General features: G+C 40.0%; 1 protein-coding gene and 1 long non-coding RNA gene across 2 annotated transcripts in view; one reads left to right on the top strand and one right to left on the bottom strand.

Moving 5' to 3' along the window:
* eif2s3 (eukaryotic translation initiation factor 2, subunit 3 gamma) overlaps nt 1-15,624 on the top strand; it is a 36,149-nt gene extending 20,525 nt beyond the window's left edge. Inside the window, exons 9-12 of the mRNA XM_078232537.1 lie at nt 2,059-2,203; nt 3,245-3,414; nt 3,912-4,084; nt 11,951-15,624. Of these exons, the coding sequence (XP_078088663.1) occupies nt 2,059-2,203; nt 3,245-3,414; nt 3,912-4,084; nt 11,951-12,014 (552 nt within the window). The 3' untranslated portion in view covers nt 12,015-15,624. The remainder of the gene's footprint in view (nt 1-2,058; nt 2,204-3,244; nt 3,415-3,911; nt 4,085-11,950) is intronic.
* LOC144506426 (uncharacterized) overlaps nt 3,213-15,673 on the bottom strand; it is a 38,304-nt gene continuing 25,843 nt past the window's right edge. The window contains exon 3 of the long non-coding RNA XR_013499902.1: nt 3,213-3,564. This is a non-coding gene — a long non-coding RNA (uncharacterized LOC144506426). The remainder of the gene's footprint in view (nt 3,565-15,673) is intronic.

Below are 15,673 nucleotides of genomic sequence, written 5' to 3'. Positions count from 1 at the left end.
TTGCAAATGCTTTTGCAGTGATGTGTTGGGCTCCCCAGTGATCAAGGATGGGGACATTTGTGGAACTTCCTCTTCCAATTAGCTGATTAATTGTCCACTACCATTCTGGAGGGTAAAAGAAATTGAATATTTCTTCATAACTATAACCCTGCATTTCTGGTATCATTCTTAAGAATCTTTACATGTTTTCACCTTTGAAATTTGGGAAGTCAATGCCATCTAGTCCACCTCAGACTGAACTAATGATCCAGAAGCCCAGTCTAATGCTGTGGGGCCATGGGTTCAAATCTTATTATTTTGTAAATTGAGTTTGTGTCTTTATATGCCCTGTTTGTGAACAGAACTCCCACTTACCTGACGAAGGAGCAGCGCTCCGAAAGCTAGTGGTTTTTGCTACCAAATAAACCTGTTGGACTTTAACCTGGTGTTGTGAGACTTCTTACTGTGTTCAAATCTTGCCATGGGATTTAATTTGGAGTGGTCTTCTTGATAATACAATGTAAACCCTGACTCAGTTGGCATGAAGCTTAGAGTTCAAATACCACGAGGGTGCCTTGATGTGCCCGAGATGTAGGGAAGGGACTGATTAAGTTGTTTCATGACCCCTATCCAGAGGTCTAGTCACAAGTGCATGTATGGAAGTTAGTTGAGGGCCCTTCTCCACTATGGAGCCATTATACGGAAATATGGCCTATTAAAATTGTATTAAATCTCTTGTAAAGTTTGCCCTACTGAGGTTTCCGCCTTTTAAGGAATAGAAACATAGAAGATAGGAGCAGGAGGAGGCCATTTGGCCCTTGGAGCCTGCTCCGCCATTCATCACGATCATGGCTGATCTTCCAACTCAATAGCCTAATCCTGCTTTCTCCCCATAACCTTTAATCCCATTTGCCCCAAATATTCCTCTTACACGATAATCTCTTATGCGGGACTTTATCAAACATTTTCTGAAAGTCCAAATATACCACATCGACTGGTTCCCCCTTGTCAACTCTACTAGTTACATCTTCAAAGAATTCCAACAGATTTGTCAAGTATGATTTCTCTTTCATAAATCTATGCTGACTCTGTCTGATCCTGCCACTGCTTTCTAAATGCTCTGCTTAAAGTCCTTAATAATGGATTCGATTATTTCCCCACTACCCATGTTAGGCTTACTGTCTATAATTCACTGTTTTCTCTCTTCCTCCCTTTTTGAATATTGGAGTGACATTCGCTACCCTCCAATCTGCAGAGACTGTTCCAGAGCCTATAGAATCCTGGAAGATGACCACCAATGCATTCTAGAGTCACTTCCTTAAGTACTCTGGGATGTAGATTATCAGGCCCTGGGGATTTATCCGCCTTCAATCTCATCAGTTTTCTCGGCACCATTTCTCTACGAATATTGATCTCCTTCAGTTCTTCCCTGTCACTAAATCTTGCATTCTCCAACATTTCTGGTATCTGATTTGTATTCTCTTTTGTGAAGACAGAACTAAAGTATGTATTCAGTTACTCAGCCACTTCTTTGTCCCCATATTATACATTCCCCCGTTTCTATCTGTAGGGGACCTATATTTGTCTTCAACCTCTTTCTCTTCATGTATCTATAGAAACTCTTAGTGTCAGTCTTTATGTTCCCTGTAAGCTTACTTTCATGCTGTATTTTTCCCTTCTTAATCAATCCCTTGGTCCTCCTTTGCTGAATTCTAAATTACTCCCAATCCTCAAACCTATTATTTTTCTTGGCCAATCTGTATGCTTCTTCCTTGGATCGGATGCTAGGTCTAATTCTCTTTGTAAGCCATGGATTGGCCTTCTTACCCATTTTGCTTTTGTGCCAAACAGGAATAAACAGTTGCTGCAGTTCCCCCATGCGTTCCTTGAATGTTTGCCATTGCCTATCCATTATCATCTGTTTAGAAGTTAGATAGTTAGATAGAAGTTGGCATAAAAAGTGTTCTGAGCAAAATCTGTCTGACAGCACAGCTTTGACAATACAAGTCTAGTAATAATGTATAATGTAATTTAATTTATACACCAAAGTCTGCAGGATTTCATATGTTCTTTCTACAGGTAGGACAGGAACTTGAAGTTCGGCCTGGTATTGTGTCAAAAGACCATGAAGGGAAGCTTATGTGCAAACCCATCTTTTCAAAGATTGTGTCACTCTTTGCAGAACATAATGACCTCCAGTTTGCTGTACCCGGTGGCCTTATTGGTAAGGAGGATGTTTCACTTAAGCCTCTCCATTTTGAGGTTTTACCTGATGAAAATCCTGTAAGTGTCAATGTTAGCACATTGCTGATATCATCCACAAGGTCATTCACCATGTATGGCGGTGAACATTTTGCAATTATATAGTATTGATTCGCCTTTAATCTTTATTATGCTTAATAAAAAAAACTTTTGGTGTTCATTATTTATCATTAAATTATGTGCTGATTAAGCCAAAAGTTATCTGATTAGAAATATTTTGTTCTTTAAGCTGATTTGATTCAAGGTTTTCAGTTCAGTGAAATAAAACTTAAAAATTGGAGGGCCGATTTATTTTAAAACTACAAACTAGAATAATACTGCTAGTTGAGCTTTTTGATGTTTAGAAGTGTCTTAGAATCTGTACAATTATTAGTTTGTCTGGTTAAACTGTAATACTCCTTCCTGTTGTTTGAAGTGGGATTGTTAAGATTGAGACGATTCCCCCATATTGCAATTGATTAATCTCCACACAGTATTGAACATCTGTTAAAAGCATGTTGTGGCCTAACCAATTTACAATGGAATATTGACAGTTTAACTACAGAGGAGTCAGGTTTTAGTTTTGTATCTATTACACTGAACATTGTCAACTATTGTTGCAGTCAACTGTACGGTAGCCACAAATTTCTCAATGGTTTAAATTGAATCAGGACTCATGAATGCCTTTTTAAAGGGTTGACTATTCACATTCCTCAGTATTGGATACTGGTAAATGCTCCAATAAAACTTAAATATATTTCTTCAACCATTCATCTCTTTGGTCTTGATTAAATACAACTAAGAAACTGGAAAGAATTGCATTTCCGTTGAACGTCTCCAGAAGCTACTTCAGACCGATGGGTAATCAACCATATTTGGCAGGCATGTTTTCCCATAGATTGGGGGCCAGAAAGTAATCTCATGGGGAAATGCTTCACTTGAGTTCTCAAAGTAACTCATAACTAGAAATGGAAAACTCCAGCAAGATGAAAAAGTGTTCAATATTAGTTACTCTTTATTTTAGGTGTTGGAACAAAAATTGACCCAACTCTGTGCCGTGCCGATCGTATGGTGGGACAGGTGCTTGGTGCTGTGGGAGCTCTCCCAGAAATCTTCACAGAGCTGGAAATCTCTTATTTTCTTCTCAGGCGATTGCTGGGTGTACGTACAGAAGGAGACAAGAAAGCAGCAAAGGTGAGTTCAATGTTGTGCACGGTTCCGTTGTGCACGGATCGCTTCAGATCAGCCATGATCTTGTTGAATGGCGGGGCAGGCTCGAAGGGCCAGATGGCCTACTCCTCCTATTTCTTATGTTCTTATATTCCACATTTTGAAATAGAATATCTGTAATAAAAACACACAGTTTGGGAGAATACATTCTGAATATATCAAACTGCTCAAACTTAGTATATGAAGTTCAGAAAATTAAATGTGATTTGATTGATAAAAATGTCTAGAACTCGAACTCAGTGGAGGTACAAATAAATAATGCAGTGGTAGTTCTTGTTCCATTGCAGTAGTTAAAATGAACATTTCGTTCAGTATCCTATGATTTTGTATTTAAAGTGCAAATAGATTATTGACTGTTGGACCATGTATGTGTATTTTAATAGTGGAATTTCATTTAGTTATCAAATAGGTGACAAACTATTGTGCATTTTAACGTAGAAGTGTTTTTTTTTCCCCTCTAGGTACAAAAACTATCCAAAAATGAGGTGTTAATGGTAAATATAGGATCCCTTTCTACTGGAGGAAGAGTCAGTGCTGTAAAGGCTGACTTGGGGAAGATAGTCCTCACAAATCCAGTGTGTACAGAAGTTGGTGAAAAGATTGCCCTTAGCCGAAGAGTAGAGAAACATTGGCGGTGAGTAAATAAAATGGCAAAAGTATTAAAACATTTGAAGGAAATTTTGGAAGTTAACATTTTTGTACACCTTGAAAATTAAACTTCCTAATAAGTTTTATAAATTTGTTTTAATGGTTTCCAAATTGATTCTGTCCGAAGCATCCCACTGAGAATAATCACGTATAACACATTTTTGAAGATCATTGGGAAGAAAAGAAAATCAACATTTTGTGCAGAAATGGAGTGTTACTTCTTGGTGTTAAAGATAATTGAAAAGAAAAACTGAAGTTCCTTTCCTTTAAAAAGCAATGTTGTAGCTAAAAGCCTATTATATTGCAAGTATAAAAATTGAGCACTTTCAAAATAATGACTGTATTCCAGGTGTACCAAAGTTCATGAAATGTAAGCTATGGCCCATAGTTCACAGCTCGTAAGTGCCAGCTCCAGACCTGGCACTTTTCAACAATGAAGGAAAACTAAATGCCAAATTGCCCAGGCAGCTTTAAATGACCACAAGCATCTCGGCTGAATTTAGCAAGCACCTTGGTGGAACTATCTTATTTGCCCACAAGAATGGTTATAATGCAGAGAGATCTGAAGGGAGATCTTTTCAAACTGTTACTGTTTCTGATGGTGCAGACTAATATAGAAATTGGAATTGACAGACTTTGTTAATTTTGTATTGTGCTCGGAATCATAGAAGAATTACACTGCTAAAAAAAGGGACATGCTGTTGAAGCTTTTTGTCTTACACTCATGAAGACAGACATAAGAATGCCACATTTCAAAGGAAGCAATAATTTTTACTGCATGAGAAGAGGATGCTGATTGGTTGAGCAAGTTAAATCCGGGCGAGGTGTTTATTCCCCCCCCCGCCGCCATCCCATGCTTTTTTTAAATTCAAAAAGTTGCAATGCCTGGACAGGTTCTTTGTTTCAGAGGACATATCCCTGTATATGAATATATGTAGTTTCTAACAAGTAAGTGTGCCACATTGCAAGCCAAATGATAATCTTAAATTGGTTGTTGGTGTGATTCATAGTGCACTTAGGATTCTTCAGGAAGTGTTGTCCATTCGCAAATCACATTTAATGTTGCACATTTTGTGTTTTGCAAGCACAGGCTGGTTGAGTATAGAATCATAGAATCATAGAAACCCTACAGTGCAGAAGGAGGCCATTCGGCCCATCGAGTCTGCACCGACCACAATCCCACCCAGGCCCTACCCCCACATATTTTACCCGCTAATCCCTCTAACCTACGCATCCCAGGACTCTAAGGGGCAATTTTTTTTAACCTGGCCAATCAACCTAACCCGCACATCTTTGGACTGTGGGAGGAAACCGGAGCACCCGGAGGAAACCCACGCAGACACGAGGAGAATGTGCAAACTCCACACAGACAGTGACCCGAGCCGGGAATCGAACCCAGGACCCTGGAGCTGTGAAGCAGCAGTGCTAACCACTGTGCTACCGTGCCGTATAGTCAACACTCTATTTGCAAACAGCCGAAGGGACCTGTTGATTGATATGATCTGCCAGTTGTTGGAACAGACAGCCTGCGTCCCTGGCATTGCACCAGTACTGAAATTCATATACCATGTTTCCTCATTTTGTGATGAGCTGAACGTTTTTTGGCTTGAAAGTAGCATCTGTTAATGGAAAATATCAGTTATGTTGCTATTACATAGTAGTAGAGTGAAGCGGCTAGTTTCACCTATTGCTCAGATTCTTTTTAGGTACCTTCCTCTACCACAGTAATTTCAAGTAGACTCAACACTCGAGCAATGGCTTCACGCTCATTTGTCAGTTTACGAAGCAATGATCTAATCGGGGTAGCCATTATGCTACAGGATAGCCTTGATGTGCCTTATTTTTGCATCAAGCTTGCATGCTGAGCAAATGGCTCGTGCCCTATTTATGAGGTTGCTGATGAGGCCAATCTTGTGCAGGTGGAATTGTAGGAATCCTAGGCATATTGACCAGTGATGGTAACCTTGCGGTACACTATAGTAAAGAACCCATTTGCAGATTTCTCAGCCATTAAAAACACGTTTCTTGCGGAAACTGACAAAAGTGTCAGTGAGACCATGATCTAGAGAGATCTCATGGCAACACCCATGTATTTGAGTATACCTGGTATCATTAAAGCTGTGATAGAGTTGCTAAGTTCATAACTTCAATGAATACAAATTCAGAAAATGGTAGCATGTCTAGATTGCCGTGATGTGGCGCAAGTGTATACGATTTTCTTGAACAGTACAATAGTGAAAAGGCTCACTATCAAATGAGCACATGGATACTGCATTGCTATTGATATGCAGGCCTTAAATAGTCTTCACAAAATGAAGGAATTTTTCACCGTATCTGTGGAAAAAGCTACTCAACTGTTGATAACTGAGTTTTTTCAAGAGGTGACAAAATTGATGAGGGAAGGGCTGTGGGTGTAGTTTTCTGGACTTTAGTAAGGTGTTTGACAATGTATCACATGGCAGACTGGTACAAAAACTAAAATCACATGGAATTCGGGGTGGGCTGGCTAGATGGATGCAGAACTGGTTTGGTTATGCAAGACAGTAGCGTTGGACGGGTGTTTTTCAGAATGGAGATCTTTAGCTGGTGGTGTTCCACAGGGATCAGTGCTGGGACCTCTTGTTTGTAGTATATATAAATGATCTGAAGGAGAATGTGGGTGGTCTGATTAGTAAGTTTGCGGATGACACGAAGATTGGTGGAGTTGCCAATAGTGCCGGGGATTGTCAGAGGATAAAACAGGATATAGATTGGAGACTTGGGCACAGAAATGGCAGGTGGAATTTAATCTGGAAAAATGCAAGGTAATGCATTTTGGTGGATCAAATTTAGGTGTGAATTACACGATAAATGGCAGAACCCATCGGGACATTAACATACAGAGGGATCTGGGCGTTCAGGTCCACAGTTTACTAAAAATGACAACTCAGGTGGCCAACGTAATTAAGAAGGCATATGGCATGCTCGCCTTCGTCAGCCAGGACATTGAGTACAGGAGTTGAGAAATCATATTGCAGCTACATAAAACCATGGTTAGGCCGCAATTGGAGTATTGCGTGCAGTTCTAGTCACCAGAAGGACATGGAAGCTATGGACAGAGTACAAAGAAGGATGTTGCCTAGTCTTGAGGGTGCTGGCTATAAGGAGAGGTTGAATAAACTAGGATTGTTTTCACTGGAAAGATTGAGGCTGAGGGGAGATCTAATAGAGGTCTACAAGATTGAGAGGCACAGGCAGGGTGCATAGTCAGAAGCTTTTTCCCAGGGTGGAAGTGTCATTTACAAGGGGGCACGGGTGAGAGGGGGAAAGTTTAAGGGAGATGTGGCGGGTGCCTGGAACGTGCTACCAGAAGGTATATTGGAAGCAGGCACATGAGCAACATTTAAGCATGTGGATGGGTACATGAATAGGAAGGAAATAGAGGGATACAGACCGAGTAAGGGCAGAAGTTTTTTTTAAGTTAGGGCATCATATTTGGCACAGGCTTGGAGGGCTGAAGGGCCTGTTCCTGTGCTGTACTTTGTTCTTTCTTTGTTAACTCGCTCAACCATTTGACCAATTCATGTTATGCCAGTCAATAAGATAAAATGGGGCATAATTGGACATCACTTTTCCGTGTCTTGGGCAGACCTAACATAGACGCAATGAACTGAGAGAACAAATCATATATGCCACATGGCAGCTGGTTACTCTCAAGTCTAAAACAATTTTGTTACTTGCTTTCAAGATAAAATGGGGCATAATTGGACACCGCTTTTGCGTGTCTTGGGCAGCCCTAACATAGACGCAGTGAACCATCAGAACAAATCACACGGCAGCTAGTTACACGCAAGGTTAAAATAATTTTGTTACTTGCTTTCAAGCAGGGCTGTGTGCTTAGTGGTCCTCGTAAATAGGCCCGAGCCATTTGCTCAGTGCAAGCTTGAGACTGAAATAGGGTGCATCAAAGCTATCCTGCATGATAATAGCTCACTTGATTAGATCAATGCTTGTCCTATACATCATTTTAAATCAATGCTTGACAGCTTACTTCAAATTACCCAGGAAGCTCAAGGTATATCAAACTTTGAGCAACAGGTTAAGCGATCCGTTTCACGCTGCTATAATGCCGTAGCAATATGAGTGGTAATTTTCATTAACAGGATGCTGCCTTCAAGCCAAAAACATGGCTACCTACCACAGAAATGAATAATGTGGTGAATGAGCTTCAGTACTAATGCAATGCGAGGTATGTAGGCCATATGTCCCAACGACTGGCGGTGAATCATATCAAACAGACATCCTTTTGTATGTTCGCAGTCGGCAGAATATGGGCCATACATATATAAAGAGCAAGAGGGTAGCCAGGGAGAGGGTTGGCCCACTCAAGGACAGGGGAGGGAATCTATGCGTGGAGCCAGAGGAAATGGGCGAGGTGTTAAATGAGTACTTTGTGTCAGTATTCACCAAAGAAAAGGACTTGGTGGATGATGAATCTGGGGAAGGGTGTGTAGATAGTTTGAGTCATGTTGAGATCAAAAAGGAGGAGGTATTGGAGTTCTTGAGAAACATTAAGGTATACAAGTCCCCAGGGCCTGATGGGATATACCCAAAATACTGAGAGAGGCAAGGGAGCAAATTGCTGGGGCCTTGAGATAAATCTTTGTATCCTCACTGGCTACAGGGGAGGTCCCAGAGGATTGGAGAATAGCCAATGGTGTTCCTTTGTTTAAGAAGGGTAGCAAGAATAATCCAGGTAATTACAGGCCGGTGAGCCTTACATCAGTGGTAGGGAAATTATTGGAGAGGATTCTTTGAGACAGGATTTATTCCCACTTGGAAATAAGTGTACATATTAGTGAGAGGCAACATGGTTTTGTGAAGGGGAGGTCGTGTCTCACAAACTTGATCGAGTTTTTCGAGGAAGTGACGAAGATGATTGAAGAGGGTAGGGCAGTGGATGTTGTCTACATGGACTTCAGTAAAGCCTTTGACAAGGTCCCTCATGGCAGACCGGTGCAGAAGGTGAAGTCGCATGGGATCAGAGGTGAGTTGGCAAGGTAGATACAGAACTGGCTCGGTCATAGAAGACAGAGGGTAGCAGTGGAAGGGTGCGTTTCTGAATGGAGGGGTGTGACAAGTGGCGTTCCTCAGGGATCAGCGCTGGGACCTTTGCTATTTGTAATATATATAAATGATTTGGAAGCAAATGTAACTGGTTTGATTAGTAAGTTTGCGGATGACACAAAGGTTGGTGGATTTGTGGATAGCGATGAGGACCATCAGAGGATATAGCAGGACATGGATCGGTTGGAAGTTTGGGCGGAGAGATGGCAGATGGAGTTTAATCTGGACAAATGTGAGGTAATGCATTTGGAAGTTCTAAAAAAGATAGGAAATATACAGTAAATGGCAGAATCCTTAGGAGTATTGATAGGCAGAGGGATCTGGGTGTACAGATACACAGGTCACTGAAAGTGGCAACGCAGGTGGAGAAGGTAGTCAAGAAGGCATACGGCATGCTTGTCTTCATCGTCCGGGGCATTGAATTTAAAAATTGGCAAGTCATGTTGCAGCTTTATAGAACCTTTAGATAGGCTGCACTTGGAATATAGTGTTCAATTCTGGTTGCCACACTACCAGAAGAATGTGGAGGCTTTGGAGAGGGTACAGAAAAGATTTACCAGGATGTTGCCTGGTATGGAGGGCATTAGCTATGAGGAGAGGTTGGAGAAACTTGGCTTGTTCTCACTGGGAATGACAGAGGTTGAGGGGCGACTTGATAGAAATCTACAAAATTATGAGGGGCATGGACAGAGTGGATAGTCAGAAACTTTCTCCCAGGGTGGAAGAGTCAATTACCAGGGGGCATTGGTTTAAGTGCGAGGGGCAAGGTTTAAAGGAGATGTACGAGGCAAGTTTTTTACACAGAGGGTGATGGGTGCCTGGAACTTACTACAGATACAATAGTGAGTTTTAAGGGGCGTCTGGACAAATACTTGAATAGGATGGGAATAGAGGGATATGGTTCCCGGAAGGGTAGGGGATTTAGTTCAGTCAGGCACCATGGTCAGTGCAGGCTTGGAGGGCCGAAGAGCCTGTTCCTGTGCTGTAAGTTACTTTGTTCTTTGTACTTAACCAGCCTCTGCTTGCAAAACTCAGAAGATAATGTTATATGTGATTCTGCAATTGGATATCATTTGCTGAACTATCTAGTGGAATCGACCAACATCCAGTTTGTTTTCAGTTAGGCTCGCAATGTGGCTAATCACATAGCGTTGCTAGAAGCTACGAGACCTGTCCTCTGCAAGCAGAAAGAACGTGTCCAGAGATTGTGCCTTTTTTGAATTAATCATAATCTTGGTGGAACAGTTATTCCCTGGTGCATTCTCCATTTTCTAACTCTCAGACCACAATCAGTAAGGATAGGCAACAACACCTCCTCCACGATCATCCTCAACACCGGTGCCCCACAAGGCTCTATTCTCAGCCCCCTACTGTACTCCTTATACATCTATGACTGTGTGGCCAAATTCCCCTCCAATTCGATTTTCAAGTTTGCTGACGACACCACTGTAGTGGGTCGGATCTCAAATAATGACGAGACAGAGTACAGGAATGAGATCGAGAATCTAGTGAACCAGTGCAGCAACAATAGTCTCGCCCTCAATGTAAACAAAATGAATGAGATTGTCATCGACTTCAGGAAGCGCAAAGGAGAACATGTCCCTGTCTACATCAACAGGGACCAAGTAGAAACAATCCAGAGCTTCAAGTTTTTAGGTGTCCAGATCACCAACAACCTGTCCTGGTCCCCCCATGCCAACACTATAGTTAAGAAAGCCCACCAACGCTTCCACATTCTCAGAAGACTAAGGAAATTTGGTATGTCAGCTACGACTCTCACCAACCTTTACAGATGCACCATAGAAAGCATTATTTCTGGTTGTATCACAGCTTGGTATGGTTCCTGCTCTACCCAAGACCGCAAGGAACTACATAAGGTCGTGAATTTAGCCCGATCCATCACGCAAACCAGCCTCCCATCCATTGACTCTGTCTATGCTTTCCACTGTCTCGGCAAAGCAGCCAGCATAATCAAGGACCCCACGCGCCGGACATTCTCTCTTCCACCTTCTTCCGTTGGGAAAAAGATACAAAAGTCTGAGGTCACGCACCAACCGACTCAAGAACAGCTTCTTCACTGCTGCTGTCAGACTTTTGAATGGACTTGCCTTGCATTAGGTTGATCTTTCTCTGCACCCTAGCTATGACTGTAATACTACATTCTGCACTCTCTCGTTTCCTTCTCTATGAACGGTATGCTTTATCTGTATAGCGCGCAAGAAACAATACTTTTCACTGTTAATACATGTGACAATAAATCAAATCAAATTAAAATGGCAATGCCAGGTCCAATCAGAGCAGACTTTTGCTAACCAATAGGCACCCTTGAATTTTTTTATTCTTGCATCTGTCCTGATGAGGACAAGACAAAAGCTTCATCACCATGTCTCTTTTTTGAGCAATGCTCAAGTTCTGTGGAATCACATTGCTTTCGTTCCTACTTTTTTGTTGGTAAATACACCACCTAGTATGCTACCAAACCATACCGACCATGAAGGTCTGGTCTCCTCTGTTTTCTATTCTGAATTAACCGACATTTCCTACATCCCTACTACACCGATAGGGACAGTATAATTTACCTTTGAACTAGGGAGAGCAGAGCAAAGCAAGAGGAGGTGGCAACCTGGCAAGTGATCCCTTCCAGAAAGTAGATTAGAATCGATTGTTAATATCATTCTACAGTTGAATAAACTATTAACATGCATTGTTTCATTCACATGACTAATTAACTTACTTTCTTTCACAGTTTAATTGGCTGGGGTCAGATAAGAAGAGGTGTAACGATAAAGCCAACAGTCGATGATGATTAAAGCTGGAGACAGTGGTAGCATTGAAGAGGACTAGTGGACTACCTGTAGCAGTACCTAGCATTTTCCAAATACTGTTGAATACTGCTTAAACATGGTTTAAAAGAACTTCTGGTATCATGCCAGTAAATTTGGAAAAGTGATTTTTTAAAACAAAAATTCAAATATCTCCTGGTGATGAATCTAATTTATATTTGAATAGAAGTTGTGTTTTCAGCAAGAATAAAGTTCCATTCAATCAGGTCTGTCAACATTGGCAGTCAGTAAACATAAAACATTAAAAGTGTTTTGACATTTAGAATTAAATGTGTGTTTTTACCCTCCTTATCACTCGTATATATTTCCCTCCTAAGCCCACATCTTTCATCTATTTCATTCAAATATGATTTTTCTGACTGCACCACAAGCAATTGTACTTGCAGAGTATTTAGTAAATTATAATATGAGAGTAAAGAGGCAATTTTTTAAAGCCAGGTCAAGACCCTCCATTCCATTTAAACCCACCCTTGCTGAGTATCAAACTTAATTGCAGTATTTTAAGTGTTTCTTACAAGAATTCAATTAACTCTTCAAGCTGGAAATTAGTTCTAACTTTTTATCACCAAAGTAAAAAATAACATTGATCTGTCCTTTCACATCTGGGGCTGAAATCCAATGCAGAATGATGGAATAAAAATCTCTTTGGCAGCTATCTGTAAGGATCCTGATTGAAATGAATGGGCAGAGTCTGTAGGACGTGAGCTCACAACACGCAACTATCACAATACTTTAAAAATTGCTAATCTCTCACTCATTACAAGGATAGCTTGTATGAGAATTAAAAGATGTCACACTGGTGTAAAGCAGTGGCTGAAGGTCTGGGATAGAGTGGAAATAGTTTTTTCATTGGTATACAATTTACAGGGACATAGCATTTTTGATGGTGTTACTTATTTAAAATAATTCCAAACCTTGGACTGATTACCATAATCTGGTGCTTAATATTTCTTTGTTTCAATCCTGTTATGATTAATATGAAGTAACAAAAATGGATATGATTATCAGTTGGAGGTTTGCTCTGCCAAGTAGTTGCACAAAAAAACATAACATTTTGACAGCAACTGACCATAGGTGTCTGTGTTTGAATGCAAGGATCAAGGATTTTGATTCAGAAAATTCTGAGATCAGTTTCTTTTTTCTTTACTTTTCTCCCAAGTGACTTTTTGTCTCTGCAAATTGTTTACATGCTGTATTGTATAACTTGCATGATTTCCCAAGGGGTTCAGCTGGTTTAGCCATATCGATCAATCTATGCTGAATTCAGTCAGGGAAGCTAATCAATTGGCACCTGTGGCTTTGTGTCAAGGATGGCCAGTATTTTTTTGCTTGAGATGAAATGGGTGAACAGATTAAGTTCAATTGTATCTTTTACTGTCAACACATGATATCAAGGCTCACTTGTCAAAAATGGCTATTGAATGAAGTACCAACAGTGACTTATGGCTATGAAACTATACAAATGGGCAACAAAAGGGAAGGAAAAAAATCCTTCAGTCCCAGGCGGCTCCACTCGTTAAAGGAACCATTTTAATTCTGTGACTGCATTAAGCATGTGGTATTCTTACCATCATCCTTATGTAACAGTCCGTTAGTACCTTACAGTGAAACTCTAGCAGAATGAAATAAGCTTTTTCCTTGTTATGCAAGGATCAGAAAATAAAATAAGAAAAACACTGCAAAGCGTGAAATAAACAATGTCCAGAATACTGCAGGTATCGTCTCTTGAACATTCTAAGGAAGCATCTACATGTAAAACACCATCTTTTATCCTTGACTGTAGTTCCACCATCGCATTTCTTTTTCATTTTGGCAAAACATCTGAAGTTTCTATGCCTCTTAAATCCTCATCTCGTAGTTAAAGTATTTGATTAATCTGTTTTCTATGGTTCATACTTTTACTAAGTTTAATTAGTGATCATGTAAGATAATTAAGTGAATATTTAAAAATCAACTCTAAATCCTTTAATATTCATTGTTTTGTACTTGTGATATCTGTAACTTTTATTTTCAACTGAAATGTTCTATTGTCCTACCAATGCAGCATTAATTATTCTAATGTATAACGTAAAAGATGGGATAAATGTTTAATGATCACAAGTTTTACCTGCTGCTTTTTAAATGAAATGCAGCCTCGGTAGATGTAGCACCTTTCAGATAAAGCTGAGGGGGAAATTGGCCTTCACTCCTGCTGGTGTATTTCATATTTCTGATTTGATAATTGGCTCTTTTTAATTAGAAGAAATTTACATTGCAGTAATACAAAGTTAAAACAAATACTCAGCAATGCTGGCAGAGTCTGGAGAGAGAAACAGCACCAACAACTTTTCTTCAATTCTGCTGGGGGGGGCGAATTCTGGAAAGTCATCAATCTGAAATGTTAATTAGGGTTCTCCATCCATAGGCAGCCAGACCTGCTGTGTATTTCATTTCTTTCTGTTTTCATTCACCATTACTTTTTTTTGTCCCTTAAACAATTTTGTATTCATATAGTCATTTCTCATTTAATCCCATGAACTTCAGTTTTGCTCATTGGTCGATTCTGTACTATTCAAATGTCATTTTCCCTAACTCTGTTATTTCAACAAAGAACTCTGAAGTTAGTCAAACACAATTTACCTTCTTTCCAAGTTCTAATGAATTTTATGTTTGATTCATAGCTTAAAAGCTTCTCCACAGCCAATGTTTGGCTGATTGATCTAGCATGACTGGCTTTATACCTCCCTTTATTTCCAAACATATCAAAATTGAAATACTCCAGTCCTCTGGTGCCACTTTCATAGTTAAGGAAAATTAGAAGATTGTGACGAGACCCTTTGAATTTCAATGGTTCAGTCATGCCATCCAGACAGAGTGGCTTTTCAAATTTAAGCACTGCAAAGCTGTTTATCCTATCCCATTTCACTAGTACCTCCTATTGTGACATTTGCAGCATTTTCTCACTATGTAAAACCTTAATCGAACCCTGTACTTGATAAGATTTTCTTTTTGATCCCTGGCTGACCCACCCTTCATTTGAGTACCTTTCACTATCTTTGTTTTTAAGATCGTAGATGATGGAATCCCCACAGTGCAGAAGGAGAACATTTGTTCTATCGAGTCTGCAGCAACTCAGCATTTTACCCAGCCTTATCACCATAATTCCATGTGTTTACCTGCTAATAACCCCAACCTACATTTTGGGGCACCAAGGGTAATTTAGCATGGCAGTCCACCTAACCTACACATCTTTGGACTTGGGCTCTCTTTTGTTATCTGGTATTCTGTTCTCAAACTCTGCCCTCTTGTTTCGTTTTTCATGTTTTCCCTTCTACTAATAACTACTCAGTTTTATTTTCTGAGTTATGAGCCCAACATTTATCAAATGCTTGCTTTTTCTATCTCATTTTAATCTGGGGAGCACTAGCTTTGGGTAACTAAAGATCCAAAATTCTTTAGATTATCATTAATAGAATTGGAATTTTTTTTTTACATATTAAAAGGCAACAATTATATTTCAGATAGTAAGTTTAATTTTAATACTTGTCTCTAATGTCCTGTCCTAAAGTTGGAATAAAAGCTATTGAATTGATTGGAATAGATGGTTCTGGATATTACATATAGAATCTAAGGAACACATTAGAACC

Source organism: Mustelus asterias, chromosome 17 (assembly GCF_964213995.1).
Source record: "Mustelus asterias chromosome 17, sMusAst1.hap1.1, whole genome shotgun sequence".
NCBI lineage: Eukaryota > Metazoa > Chordata > Chondrichthyes > Carcharhiniformes > Triakidae > Mustelus > Mustelus asterias.
Note: the sequence above shows the minus strand (reverse complement) of the source record. Positions and strands in the feature narration are given on the sequence as shown.